The 15,753-nt window shown below is 36.8% G+C and overlaps 1 protein-coding gene across 1 annotated transcript in view; it reads right to left on the bottom strand.

Moving 5' to 3' along the window:
• LOC108633261 (CUB and sushi domain-containing protein 3) overlaps positions 1-15,753 on the bottom strand; it is an 83,223-nt gene that overhangs the window by 40,906 nt on the left and 26,564 nt on the right. Inside the window, exons 10-12 of the mRNA XM_018058088.1 lie at positions 6,184-6,363; positions 4,318-4,491; positions 222-395 (exon numbers count right to left, since the gene is read on the bottom strand). Of these exons, the coding sequence (XP_017913577.1) occupies positions 222-395; positions 4,318-4,491; positions 6,184-6,363 (528 nt within the window). The remainder of the gene's footprint in view (positions 1-221; positions 396-4,317; positions 4,492-6,183; positions 6,364-15,753) is intronic.

Here is a 15,753-nt window from a genome sequence, read left to right on the forward strand (position 1 = left end):
TGAAGTCATGTCCGACTGTTAGAGACTCCATGGACTGCAGCCCACGAGGCTCCTCCATCCATGGGGTTTTCTAGGCAAGAGTACTGGAGTAGGGTGCCATTGCCTTCTCCGTTTTCACATTTAGCCAACTATAATTTATAGGATAAAGTAAGTCATTAAATGTCATTACTAGCTATTAATTGCAAAATTACTGAGCACTGTCTATCTTTCATTAATATTACCTATGCAGTGAGGTGATGAACCACTCCAAGTGCCATCTGCTTGACATATTCTGGTGCTAGATCCCACTAATATGAAAGGAGAATTGCAGCTGAATGAAACCTCTGACTGGTATATAAAGCTTTTGCCTTCTCTTTTTCCTTGGGCAGGTATACCAGGGTCACCACAAAATTTTGCTGTAAGTGAAAAGAGAGACAATTGTACAATAATTTAAATTCATCAGAGTTAACAGTTTAGAAAAGTAATAAAAATAATTGGAATACTGCACTAAAGTGACATGGAATCCATGTTAATCTATCCCAATGAAAATACTTTCAGCTTTTGTCTACATGAATAAATGCTTAATATTCAACTCAGCATAATATTATTTAAAAAATTTTTTTTTCCACCTAGTAGACCAGCATAACAGTTATAGTTTTTTTTTTTAATTTGATATTGACCAGAATCAAACCACATATTTGTACATGTAGGCTACAAAATTGGAGTGTATTCTTGAAAAGGATACGATTCACAAATAGCTCTATCAGAAACAAACAACCCATAATAGCCTAGGATGTACCTTGCAGATTGCTCTATATTTTGCAATGTATATAAAAGATGCAGGTACTTGTTTCACAGATATGTGCTCTGTTGAACACCTATGTCATGTATCCTAGTATCCTGCTGTCTTCCTTTTCAAAATATGGTGCATGTGTAGTGGTAGTGGTGGGTGGGTGCGATGGGTCTGAGTGTTTTTTAAAGAGAAAAGAAGGTCAGTCATTAGAATCCAAATTCATGCAAAAACAATCTCAACATTATGCAGCCATTGAAGAGACAATCTTGACAGCAGTTCTAAGCAAATAGATTAGATGACTCCATTCAACACATATTTTTAAAGTACTAAAAACAGACACTATTTTAGTAACTTTAGGTGCTTGCACTGATTGATAAACAGACTAAGGTTCCTGCACTAGTGAAGTTTATGCTTTTGTGAAGAAAGCAAAGAGCAAACATAATAAATAAGTAAAAATGATAGTATGTAGGAAGATAATAAGCCCCATGAGGAAAAACAGTGTGGGAGAAGGAGGTCAAGACTGTACTGTGGATGCGACAGATGGTGAAGAGCAGCGGCAGACTTTAATAAGGTAGCTAGGCTGTCTCTCACCGAGAAAAGTTTTGGAGGGGAAGAAAAAAATTTACTCTGTTTATATCTCGAGACAGAACATTACAAAGAGAGGAAACAGCATTGCCAAAGCCCTGTGCTGGGTCAAATCTAGCATGCTGGAGGAAGAACAAGGCCATTGTGGCTGGAGCAGAAGTGTAGTACAGGATGAGATCAGATGACTTAAGAGCCAATAGATATCCAGGCAAAGCACATACAGTATATTTTGAATTTTAAAATTGTAGTAAAAAATAAATAAGATGTAATTTATGATTTTAGCTGTGTTTAAATAAATTTCATTTCTATCAGTTATTTTGTAATTATTTTATAACCTACTTCTGAAGTGTTTCTTATTCATATTTCTGCTGAGTCATTCAACAACAAAAAAAGGAGAAATGTAACCACATAAACTTCTCAATCTTTCTCTCGCATCCCCCATATCATTCCATCTATTTTCTATCTTTATATTTTCATGTACTAAACCAAATAACTATTGGTGTTTGGATAGAAACTTAAGACACAGGGTTTATTTTCAAAAGGCTTCAGTTTACACTGATACAAACTTTAGGATAAAAAGTCATAGCTTGAACAGAAATAAAGAGAAAAGATTTTCCTCTTCATTAAATACCTAAAATGACTGAATGTGACTCTTCAATGGATAGGAGAATTGTCTCTTAAGTCAACCTTCTCTGAATTGGAATTCATACTCTGCCATTTACTAGTAATAGACCTTGAAGCCACTCAGTCCTGTCCAGCTCTTTGTGACCACATGGACTGTAGCCTGCTCGGTCCCTCTGCCCACGGTATTCTCCAAGCAAGAATACTGGAGTGGGTTGCCATTCTTTTCTCCAGGGGATCTTTCTGAAGCAAGGGTCAAACCTGGGTTTCCTGCATTGGTAGGCAGATTCTTTATAGTCTGAGCTACCTGGAAAGCCAACTTTAGGTAGTGCAGTAATATCAAATCTTGTTTTAATTACATAAATGTCTATCTTATTTATCCCATTCTAAATAATCACACAAAGAGTTTTTTATTTTTTTTATTTGTGGTAAAATCTTCTTAAAAATTTTTTTTAACCCCATTGAAATGATATATAGGCCTTTTTTATTTTTCTCCACATTTTTGGTTGCTATTCTTAATTGCTCTTATTAGCATCTGTAAGGCCCATTGAGAAGCCCTCAAGGAAGCTTTGAAACCGTTTTCTAGTTCAAAAATGTTCTTAGGTTACTTTGACTTTGTTTAATAGGAACCAACAAAACAGTTATTTACAGTGAGAGTCCTTCATATTTAATAATTTGTTAGTTTCTCTAATTTTAAAAGGATCCATCATTTATACAAAGAAACACACACACAATAGAACAACCTAGGAAGATACATAATAGAAAAACCTAGGAAGATCAGATAGGATGTTTACATCAAAGACTTTAGGCCACGATATAAAGCAGCTGGTCCATAAGTGGCAGAGTTACCCAGTGTCTGTACAATTTGATCTGTTTCTCTGAACTCAGGTATCATTATCTATTAAAATGTCATAACTAAACATACCTACCCAAGAGTTCTGCTATATGTATGTAAAGTAACTGGGTCAAGGTCAGCCTTATTATATTTGGATATCTATTACAATTTAAATGTCTATGGTATTTTATTAGTATTTGTGTTTTAATAGATCCCAAAATAAAACATTATGTTGAGAAACTAAAGATTTTTTCATTCACACCAAACAAAGTTTACCATAAACTCGATTCTGTAATATTCTCTTGTGTCTACCTATTCTGAAGTAACTATTGAATAGTTACTAATATATAGTATAGTCTCACTTAGAACCCATTGGTCTATTCTTAGATGATCGTTAGCATGAATCAGAATTTTAAGGGTCAATTTGTGTGACATCAACCTTGAGGCTTGGAACACACTATTCTAGTAAATCATGTTACCTAGAAAGAGCTTGTTTACATGTTGCATAAATTTCAGTCTAATAGATCACAACTGCTGAAGTACACTCGTTTTATCTCTCATGCTAAATAAAACTGGTTAGCATACTCTCTGCAGCAAATGTGATATGAATGATCCGATGGGCCAGCAAATGGTGGTATTCCCTGCCTAGTATTTGCAATCACTTAATAGAAAGCTCTTCAAATAAACTATCCTGTTTACGATTGGCCTTTTGAAATAAGAAATTTTAAATGTAGTTTATTTTTTCCACTTTTCAGTTACAGGTAGAGCTCTTATATTTCATTTTAAGAGATCTTTTTTTACTGCAAGTTCATTTAGGTAGTCTCATAATCTTTAAAACTTTTATATTTAATTCTCTAATGAATTTGACATTGATTTGTTATTTAGTGTAAGATAAAGACTGTGTGAGTGTGTGTGTGTGTGTGTGTATATATATATATATATATATGAACTACCTTATTGCATTAATTGAAATGTCCATTCTTCCCCCTGATTTGTTCCATAATACATTAAGTATCGATACATGGTTTATACTCTCTATTCTCTAACACTGGTTTACTGTCTATGCCAGCACCAATGCTGCAATATTTTAATTACCATAGCCTTCTAAGTTTAATATGTGCCAAGTATTATACTACATACTAGGGTACAAATGTGAAAGAAACAAGAATATTTGCCTTCGAGGAACACAAACCTGAGTAGAGGACATCACCCAAAAAACAAGATAAGTAAAATGTACAGTGTATTTTGCACAAAAAGCAGTTTGGTCTAAAATTTAGTCAGAACAGAAGGAATATAATGGTTGGATTACATAAAAAATAGCTACACTAGTAAATACTATTTTTAACTGAATTTTAATTAGGCATGGGAAAGAGCTTAGCAATCTCATTTTTGTTCTAGCAAAATCTGCAAAAAAAAAAAAAAATAACAGTTCTAATCTCAGTAAAGTAGCTCTAAGAGAGTGAAAGTAGAAAAATATAATTTTTAGTATGGAAATTATACTTACGTAAGCATTGTGGTACTTCCCCACTCCAGGTACCATTCCCTACACAGGTCAAAACGGCAGGGAAGGACAGTTCATAGCCTGGAGAACAGATGTAGCTAATACTAAAGCCCCAGTCAAAATTTGTTCCTTCCAACCTTCCATTAGAGATCTGGGGAGGAGCTGGGCAGGTAACAGCTGCAATTACATTAAAAACGATTAGACACAGCTGTTGAAATATCCTGGTGTTAACAGAAATAAATATCATTAGAAGAAGCATATGTGCTAATTTAACCTTTTGGAGGACAATATGGTGTGACATGTTTTATTCTCCTGGTAGTATTCCTGAAACATCCCTGGAATTAATTCCTCTAGGATGAGACTACTTCTTGGCAACATAATGGCTACTGGTTCTCAGAGATTCTGTTACAAAATAACAAGCTTCCTGACATTGAAAGAAAGGAAAAAGAGGGCGACCTCCTATCCAGTATACTGCAACTGATAAATGATTAGTTTTATATAAAATTATTTCCAGCAACCTTTAGACAGACTGAAGAGCTGTGTTTGGCTATATACAGAGTCACACTGTAGCAAGGAACCTTGAAGTAAATCTGTGACATTTTTGAAACACAGACCATGTATCTCATTAAAATATCTAAATTAGTTCTATTAACCACTTAGATTCATATGCTAAATCTTATTGTAAGGTTCTAAATCCATTATAAAATTTTTAATCATTCATTTTTAAAATTAAGATGTCCTTGAGAAAAGATAGGTTGGATAAGGAGATAACAGTTGAAAGGAAAAAGAGGGCCACCAATTATAAAATCTAAAAATGAGGAATGATTTTATTTTGATGACTAGCAACATATATAAATAATTTTTAGTTATATAATAGTGTCATTAACAGAATAAATAATGTATGAAATAATATGTAAAATATAAAATGTCTGTTTATATATTTTCATATACTAACTGTATATTTATCATGATCTGATTAGGAAATTGTATAATCAAAAAAAGAAGATATGCATTGGAATTAATGTTAGATTATGTCAGGGAGACATTAAACTGACAATTCACAGGTATTTAGAGATGTACCTTATTGAGAAATCTCAATGATTACAAATCAGTATTATTATAAAACAATACATATTGTCTGACACTGAATGTATAGTATTTTGCAAGCAATCAAATAATTGGTAAAAAACTTATGGAAAGAGTTTCAGTGGAAAACTAATAGCATAAAGTAGTAAACCTATACCGGTATTGACTAAAATATTACTGCTAGATCACATTCTTTAAAGAAATAGTTTTACCTTTTAAGAACAAGTAGAGTTCTATAATTCAGGCTGATTGTTTTCAAATTATAGAAGGTTTTTCTCCCATTCTTGAATAACTGACCCAGGTGAAAAACCAAATTAAAGTTCTATTTCATTACAGCTATATTCTCTATTAAATACTCATTGATCCACATAAATGATGATGGTGATTATGTATCACAGAACATGATATTTTTTTTTGGCAGTGCCATGTCGGCATGTGGGGTCTTAGTTCCCTGATTAGGGATAGAACCTGTGCCTCTGCATTGGAAGAGCAGAATCTTAACCAGCAGACTGCCAGGGAAGTCCCAGAACATAATTTTGCTGTATTACAGTTCATTGTCATTACTTAGAATGAGATACAACATGTCTGTCAAAAAATTTTAAAATCTTATATGTTATTATCTATATGGTTTAAAAGTAAAGACAGAAGCACTCAATTTTGGTATCAGAAAAAAAGATGAAATGATACAAAAAACACTATTTAAATTTATTTTAAATATGCATATTAATACAGAAAATATATAGTGATTATCACTTATAAATATTGACAAAATCATTATCTTACCTCTACAAGCTGGCATGACTCCACTCCATGTGCCATTAGTGGTACAAGTCCTGATTCTTGAACCATTGAATTCCATTGTATAGCCTGGTTGGCACATGTAAGAAACATTCTGTCCAACCACATAATCATCTCCATATCTCAGTCCATTGGCTGGTATACCTGGGTCTCCACAACTGATTACTATTAATATGGATTGGAAAAGCAGATGGTTAATGTGACATGTTTTTAATGGAGAGGAATAGTAAGCATATGGCATAATTAACATAAAAGTAGGTAAAATCAGTTATTATGTTCATTTTAAGATAAAACATAAGCATATTTAAACCACACACTATCAATTCCTAATTATGACCATTTACTTATTACAGATTCTATACATATGGTCCAGAAATGTTCATTTAGACTCTTAAAATGTTAATATGCTAATATATTGTAGGAAACTCTGATGTGATGACCTCTTTTAATCTGAATTAAATAATCATGGAGAAGCCATGCTATCAGACCAAGATTTCTAACAGAATATTTTAAATTTATACTCCTATGTATGGTTACTAAAATCTCTAAATTATGAGGCTTGCTGGACTGAGACCTTATTTTCTGCACAGTATCACTCAACTGGATATTACAATAGTTTTTAATTAAATGAAGTCAGGTACAAAAATGATAATTTTATTGAACAAGTGAAAGAATGAATAAACTATAAAATGTGAGTTTATCACATACTGGGTGAGATACACAATTTGTAAGCACAATGAAAAAATGAAAATGTCCAGTTAGGGATAGAGAAATCAATTTCCCATTTCCACCATCTCATCGTCATCCCAAGTGATAGAACAACCCCAAGGAAATTGCAACGTCCACTCTGGAACATGCCTGCTTCCTGAATTAGGAGTTAGTAGGAGGCCTATGTCAAATGCTTGCTATATCTTCCTTGTTACTGCCAGTCTAGGAAAGGGTAAACCATTGCCCTGCTCTGCTCTAAGACTCCATGAATACATACAACTTCAACTAGCCCCACTCATACCTGCACCCAGACCCCCATAAAAGGATGGAGAACAAGGTACAATGTGAGCATCCCTCTGGTGATACATGATGGACAGGCTGGGCACAGGGGTGGTAGGAAGCTAAAGGTCTATAACATAACCTAGGAAGACAGAGAGGCAGGGAGGCAAATTGCACATGAGCAGAGCAGTGGCTCAGTGGTAAAGAATTTGCTTGCTAAGCAGGAGACATGGGTTTGATTCCTGGGTTAGGAAGATCCCCTGGAGGGGGAAATGGCAACCCACTGCAATATTCTTGCCTGGAGAATCCCATGGACAGAGGATCCTGATCAGCTAAGTCCAGGAGGTTGTAAGAATCAGACACAAATTAGCAATTAAACAGTAACAACAAAATCTCCAAACCCTTAGCACATGCTCCATTGTCCCAGTGGACTTCAATTATAAAACACAAATTCAAAGATTAAACCATTAAGAATTTGAGACAGCGATCATCGAGTATTAAACCTCAACCACAGGAAACTTTAGAGGATGAAGTTCTGTCAATAATGCTGGTCCATAAATATTGCTCAAATTACATTTAAAATTTCTCATTTATGATGGTTTTTCCAGTAGTCATGTATGGATGTGAGAGTTGGACCATGAAGAGCTGAGTACCAAAGAATTGATGCTTTTGAACTGTGGCGTTGGAGAAGACTCTTGAGAGTGCCTTGGACTGCAAGGAGATCCAACCAGTCCATCCTAAAGGAGATCAGTCCTGAGTGTTCATTGAAGCTGAAACTCTAATACTTCGTTCACCTGATGCAAAGAACTGACTCATTTGAAAACACCCTGATGTTGGAAAAGATTGAAGGCAAGAGAAGGGGACAACAGAGGATGACATTATTGGATGGCATCACTGACTCAATGGACGTGAGTCTGAGTAACAGCTGGTGATGGACAGGGAGGCCTGGCATGCTGCAGTCCACGGTGTTGCAGAGTCCGACATGACTGAGCGACTGAACTGAACTGATGATGCCATACAAGAACTTTCAGAAAGATGGTGACAGCATAAGAAATGTAAGCATATTTAAGTCTAAATATGGCATTTACAAACAAAGTATGTATGTGTGTGTTCATTTATGAACAAAGCTTAATAGAGATTATATATATATAAGCTTCCCTTATAGCTCAGTTGATAAAGAATCCGCCTGCAATGCAGGAGACCTGGGTTCAATTCCTGGGTCGGGAAGATCCCCCGGAGAAGAAAATGACAATGAACTCCAGTATTCTTGCCTGGAGAATCCCATGGACAGAGGCACCTGGCAGGCTACAGTCCATTGGGTCACTCACAAGAGTTGAACACAAATTAGCGACTAAACCACCAAACCACCATAAGCTATAAAAGCACTTGCTGTTTTGAAAACCATTATTTGAGCACACTTGGCTAAATGCATTATTGTGGCTAAGAGAAAAAGGAAAACAGAAGGTAACACACTTCCTTTTCTAGAGACAAAATCAAGTAGCAAATCAGCCTTTCAGTATTTTTTTTTTTGCCTTTTAAATCACTTTTTTTTTTTTCATAAAAGGAAAAATAATTTTACCAGGTAAATCTAGGTTATATTGTTTTATTTTCATTTTTAATAATTTCTAGTATTTTGGATGTCAAAGGTTAAAGACCAAAAATAGATTAAGACAAAGAAGACCTTAATGGCAATTAAATTCTACTGTGTTTTATTAACTTACCATTAATAATTATGAATGCCAAGGTTTGTTTCATATTAACCTAATCTGTTGAGCCAGGAAGTTTTAGGACCATGAATGATGATATTTAAATTACAGAACAATATTCACAACACTCCATTTGATAATCCTCAGAACCCCCAAGTGTTTCCTGAAATCACACTCATTGATGTTTCCATCTGATTCCTAATAAGAGCTCTGTGTATAGAATGACTTTTGTTCATTATTGATGAGGAAAATATTTTTTAATTGTAAAACTGAGTTGGATAGAAAATCAAATCCTGCTTATTTACCAAAATGTGTCAATTCTTTTTGCAGCTTTAAAATGTGTAATCTTATAAAAAAGTTGGACTTCAATTTCTTTTCTTTTCTTTTTTTATATTCTATATATTATAAGTTATCTTATATCCTTAATCTAGATTTAAAATTAAGAAGAAGAAAAATTAAAGCGAATACCAACAGATTATTATTGTTTTCTGGGCAGTACTTTAGAGAGTGAATTAGAATTCTGGCAAGAAAGAACAGCTAACCCAATCATAAGGCACATGAGCTGTGTGAGATGTAGCCACCGAAAGAGACGACAGAGGGTTTATTTCAGAGAGGCACTGAGAAAGAGTTCTGCATATCTTGGCAGCATCATGAATGGAATGCCTGGTAACAACAGCTTCAGAAGGATTTGTCTGGTGGCTTCATAATGAAGCAAAGGCCAGTCAAAGGGGCAGTTTCCAACAGCAACAATCTTTGTAAATAGCACCTGCTCCACAAGTCAATTCATTCACCATCAGCTTATTTTCAGCAACAAAAAGAGGCTTTCTGGTTTTTTTTTTTTTTTTTTAAGGGAAAACCTTAGGATAGTGGCTCTTTAGGACTGTACCCTAAAATTCAGAGACATTAGTGCATAACAACAGGTTGCTGTGATTTAATGCAGGAAAGTCTCTTCTAAGGTCACTAGAATTCTTTATGCACACAGCATGAGGGTATGCATGTGCACTCATCCACACACTCACACCCCAATAAATCCCATGGAGACAGTAATTTTGTCTATTTCCTTTAGAATTATCTAAGCCTAGTCTAGTGTATGACTTATAAGAGATTAAATAAATACTTGTTTGAAAAGTAAATGAGTGAATGAATATGTAAGGAATGATTAACTCAGATTCTCAAAAATACATAAACTGAAAGGTTTGAAATTGGTTTTGTGGGAACTTTTCTCATTAGTTTCTATCATGTAATTGATGCCCATTTGATATTATTTATGATACATCTAAGTATAAACCTCTACAGCCAATATAAAACATAACTGTGGTAGTTCTAGTCAATCTATGTCACTTCAAACCTACTTTCTCTTTTAGCTTCTTAAATGAGCATTACAAATCTGCATTTTTAAATAGAATATCAATATAACACAGATTATTTTTTACCCAGTATCTAATGAACATATTTGCATGGTAACGCATATAGACCCATGTGACTTGTTTTTAATGACATGACATTCCCTTGCACGGATATACATGCACCATGATTATGTAATCAAACCCATGTGACAGCTGAGCTGTCCCACCAATTTCCCACTGGCCACAAAGCAGCAATGGATATGTTTATTCAGGCATTATAACACATGTGCTTTGCTGGGTTTCAAATCCACAATAGAGTTCTCCTCTAGCACAGTATCTCAGTAAGGTAAGTTTTCTTGATATTAACTTTGGCACTATTGACATTCCAAACCAACCACTTTTGGCTGCTTTTTATGCATCAGGAATGTTTAACATTGATCTCTACTTGCTAGATACGAATAGCACATACCACTCACACTCACTAGCACTAGTGCCAAATGTTCTCCGGGAAGCAAAATCACCCCTAAGTGAGAGCACTGCACTGAAGGTTAGATCTCTTCTGGAGACAAATACTCTCTTCCAACAACACAAGAGACAACTCTACACAAGGACATCACCAGATGGTCAATATGAAATCAGACTGATTATATTCTTTGCAGCCTAAGATGGAGAAGCTCTATACGGTCAACAAAAACAAGAATGGGAGCTGACTATGGCTCAGATCATGAACTCCTTATTGCAAAATTCTGACTTAAATTAAAGAAAGTAGAGAAAACCACTAGACCATTCAGGTAAAAAGTCCTAAGAGCCAAGGCATGCTGGCATAAGCCTTTTTGAAGGATGTTGCCATTATGGCCATTATCCTTACCATAGTTTGGCCTCAGGACAAAATACAGGGAGGAAACAAAGTCTCACCCGTCAACAGAAAATTGGATTAAAGATTTACTAAGCATGGTGCCCCAGAGAAGGCAATGGCAGCCCACTCCAGTACTCTTGCCTGGAAAATCCCACGGGCGGAGGAGCTTGGTAGGCTGTAGTCCATGGAGTCACAAAGAGTCGGACACTTACTGAGCGACTTCATTTTCACTTTTCACTTTCATGCATTGGAGAAAAAAATGACAACCCACTCCAGTGTTCTTGCCTGGAGAATCCCACGGACGGGGGAGCCTGGTGGGCTGCCATCTGTGGGGTCGCACAGAGTCGGACATGACTGAAGTGACTTAGCAGCAAGCATGATGCCAGCACAGCCAGCCCCTCACAGCAGGAAGCATCCACAAGCCTCTTACCCATCAGAGGACAGACAGAATGAAATCACAATCACAGAAAACTAACCAAACTGATCACAAATCATAGCTTTGTCTAACTCAATGAAATTAAGAGCCATGCCGTGTAGGGCCATCCAAGATGGACGGGTCATGGGGGAGAGTTCCGAAAAACAGTGGTCCACTGGAGAAGGAAATGGCAAACCACTTCAGTATTCTTGCCTTGAGAACCCCATGAACAGTATAAAAAGGCAAGAGATATGACACCGAAAGATGATCTCCCCAGGTTGGTAAGTGCCAAGTATGCTACTGGAGAAGAGTGGAGAAATAACTCCAAAAAGAATGAAGAGATGGAGCCAAAGTGAAAACAATGCCCAGTTGTGGATGTGACTGGTGATGGAGGTACAGTCCAAAGCTGTAAAGAACAATATTGCATAGGAACCTGGACTGTTAGGTCCATGAATCAAAATAAATTGGAAGTGGTCAAACGGGAGATGGCAATAGTGATCAATGACATTTTAGGATACAGTGAACTAAAATGGACCAGAATGTGCGAATTTAATTCAGATGAGTATTAAATCTACTATAATGGCAAGAATCCCTTAGAAGAAATGGAGTAGCCCTCCTAGTAAAACAGTTCGAAATGCAGTACTTGTGTGCCATCTCAAAAAAGACAGAATGATCTCTGTTCCAAGGCAAACCATTCAGTATCACAGTAATCCAAGTCTATGCTCCAACCACTAGTGACAAAGAAGCTGAAGCTGAACAGTTCTGATATGACATAAAAGACCTTATAGAATGAATATCAAAAAGAGATGTCCTTTTCATCACAGGGGACAGGAATGCAAATTTCAGTTCAGTTCAGTAGCTCAGTCATGTCCGACTCTTTGAGAACCCCATGGGCTACAGCATGCCAAGCCTCCCTGCTTATCACCACCTCCCAGAGTTTACTGAAATTCATGTCCATTGAATCAGTTATGCCATCCAACCAACTCATCCTCAGTCATTCCCAGCATCAGGGTCTTTTCAAATGAGTCAATTCTTCGCATCAGGTGGCAAAAGTATTGGAGTTTCAGCTTCAACATCAGTCACTCCAATGAATATTCAGGACTGATTTCATTTTGGATGGACTGGTTGGATCTCCTTGCAGTCCAAGGGACTCTCAAGAGTCTTCTCCAACAACACAGTTCAAAAGCATCAGTTCTTCTCCCTCAGCTTTCTTCATGGTCCAACTCTCACAGTGATACATGACTACTGGAAAAACCATAGCCTTGACTAGATAGACCTTTGTTGGCAAAGAAATGTCTCTGCTTTTGAATATGCTGTCTAGGTTGGTCATAACTTTCCTTCCAAGGAACAAGCATCTTTTAATTTCATGGCTGCAGTCAATACCTAAAGTGATTTTCAGTTCAGTTCAGTTGCTCAGTCATGTCCAACTCTTTGTGACCCCATGAATCACAGCACCCCAGGCCTCTCTGTCCATCACCAACTCCCGGAGTTCATTCAAACTCACGTCCATCGAGTCGGTGATGCCATCCAGCCATCTCATCCTCTGTCATTACCTTTTCCTCCTGCCCACAATCCCTCCCAGAATCAGAATATTTTCCAATGAGTCAACACTTCGCATGAGGTGGCCAAAGTACTGGAGTTTCAGCTTTAGGATGATTCCTTCGAAAGAACACCCAGGGCTGATCTCCTTTAGAATGGACTGGTTGGATCTCCTTGCAGTCCAAGGGACTCTCAAGAGTCTTCTCCAATACCACAGTTCAAAAGAATCAATTCTTTGGTGTTCAGCTTTCTTCACAGTCCAACTCTCACATCCATACATGACCACTGGAAAAACCAGAGCCTGCACTAGACAGACCTTTGTTGGCAAAGGAATGTCTCTGCTTTTCAATATGCTATCTAGGTTGGTCATAATTTCCTTCCAAGGAGCAAGTGTCTTTTAATTTCATGGCTGCAGTCACCATCTGCAGTGATTTTGGAGCCCAGAAAAAATAAAGTCTGACACTGTTTCCACTATTTCCCCATCTATTTCTCATGAAGAGATGGGACCAGATGTCATGATCTTCGTTTTCTGAATGTTGAGCTTTAAGCCAACATTTTCACTCTCCTCTTTCACTTTCATCAAGAGGCTTTTTAGTTCCTCTTCACTTTCTGCCACAAGGGTGGTGTCATCTGCATATCTGAGGTTATTGAGATTTCTCCTGGCAATCTTGATTCCAGCTTGTGTTTTTCCAGCGCAGTGTTTCTCATGATGTACTCTGCATATAAGTTAAATAGGCAAGGTAACAGTATACAGCCTTGCCGTTCTCCTTTTCCTATTTGGAACCAGTCTGGTGTTCCATGTCCAGTTCGAACTGTTGCCTCCTGACCTGCATATAGGTTTCTCAAAAGGCAGGTCAGGTGGTCTGGTATTCCCATCTCTTTAAGAACTTTCCACAGTTTATTGTGATCTACAGAGGCAAAGGCTTTGGAATAGTCAATAAAGCAGAAATAGATGTTTTTCTGGAACTCTCTTGCTTTCTCGATGATCCAGCAGATGTTGGCAATTTGATCTCTGGTTCCTCTGCCTTTTCTAAAACCAGCTTGAACATCTGGAATTTCACAGTTCACATATTGCTGAAGCCTGGCTTGGAGAATTTTAAGCATTACTTTACTAGCGTGTGAGATGAGTGCAATTGTGCAGTAGTTTGAGCATTCTTTGGCATTGCCTTTCTTCGGGATCGGAATGAAAACTGACCTTTTCCAATCCTGGGGCCACTGCTGAATTTTCCAAATTTTCTGGCATATTGAGTGCAGCACTTTCACAGAATCATCTTTCAGGATTTGAAATAGCTCAACTGGAATTCCATCACCTCCACTAGCTTTGTTTGTAGTGATGCTTCATAAGGTCCACTTGACTTCACATTCCAGGATGTCTGGCTCTAAGTGAGTGATCACACCATCGTGGTTATCTGGGTCTTGAAGATCTTTTTTGTACAGTTCTTCTGTGTGTTGTTTCCACCTCTTCTTAATATCTTCTGCTTCTGTTAGTTTCATACCATTTCTGTCCTTTATCAAGCCCATCTTTGCATGAAATGTTCCCTTGGTATCTCTAAGTTTCTTGCAGAGATCTGTAGTCTTTCCCATTCTATTTTTTTCCCTCTGTTTCTTTGCACTGATCACTGAGGAAGGCTTTGTTATCTCTCCTTGCTATTCTTTGGAACTCTGCATTCAAATGGGTATCTTTCCTTTTCTCCTTTGCTTTTGGCTTCTCTTCTTTTCACAGCTATTTGTAAGGCCTCCTCGGACAGCCATTTTGCTTTGTTGCATTGTAGGAAAAGTAGGAAGTTAAGAGATATTTGGAGTAACAGGCAAGTTTGGCTTTGGAATACAAAATGAAGCAGTGCAAAGGCTAAGAGTTTTGCCAAGAGAATGCACTGGTCACAGCATACACTCACTTCCAAAAACACAAATGCTAACTAATGGCAAACAATGAATGAAATATTTTTATTTATGCATAAAAATAATAACAATTTGAATGAAAAGGATAAAAAAAAAGTTTTGTTTTGCTTAGGTGGGTTTTCCAAAAATCCGAATCAGGAATGTGGTTTAGAAATTTAATCCAATACTTTATTTTTTTTTCATACCTAGTTTTATTCAATTAATATTTATATCCTTATATATAGATACTATAAAAAATGCCCACAAAAGACAATTACATTAAATCAAAACTTATGAAAAATATATTTTATTTGAACTTACAGTTTCCTTTATTTCTAAGAAATTAAAAAATTCATTCAATGGGAAATTTTCTCCTTTATGTGGTAGAAATAATTGCTCAGTGGTGAGCTCTGTCAGTAGTTGTTGTTTAGTCACTAATTCATGCCTGACTTTGTGACTCAATGGAATGTAGCACACCAGGATTCCCTGTCCTTCACTATCTCCCAGAGTTTGCTCAAACTCATGTACACTGAGGTGGTGATGCCATCCATTTTCTCCTCTGTCACCCCCTTCTTCTGTCCTCAGTCTTTCCAGCATCATGGTCTTTTCCACCGAGTCAGCTCTTTGCATCAGGTGGCCAAGTATTGGAGCTTCAGTTTCAGCATCAGGCCTTACAGGGAATACTCAGATTGATTTCCTTTAGGATTGACTGGTATGATCTCCTTGCTGTCCGAGGAACTCTCAGGAGTCTTCTGTAGCACCACATTCAGATGCATCAATTCTTCAGCACTCAGCCATCTTTATGGTCCAACTCTCATATATGTACAT

The sequence above is a fragment of the Capra hircus genome, chromosome 14, assembly GCF_001704415.2.
Source record: "Capra hircus breed San Clemente chromosome 14, ASM170441v1, whole genome shotgun sequence".
Lineage (NCBI taxonomy): Eukaryota > Metazoa > Chordata > Mammalia > Artiodactyla > Bovidae > Capra > Capra hircus.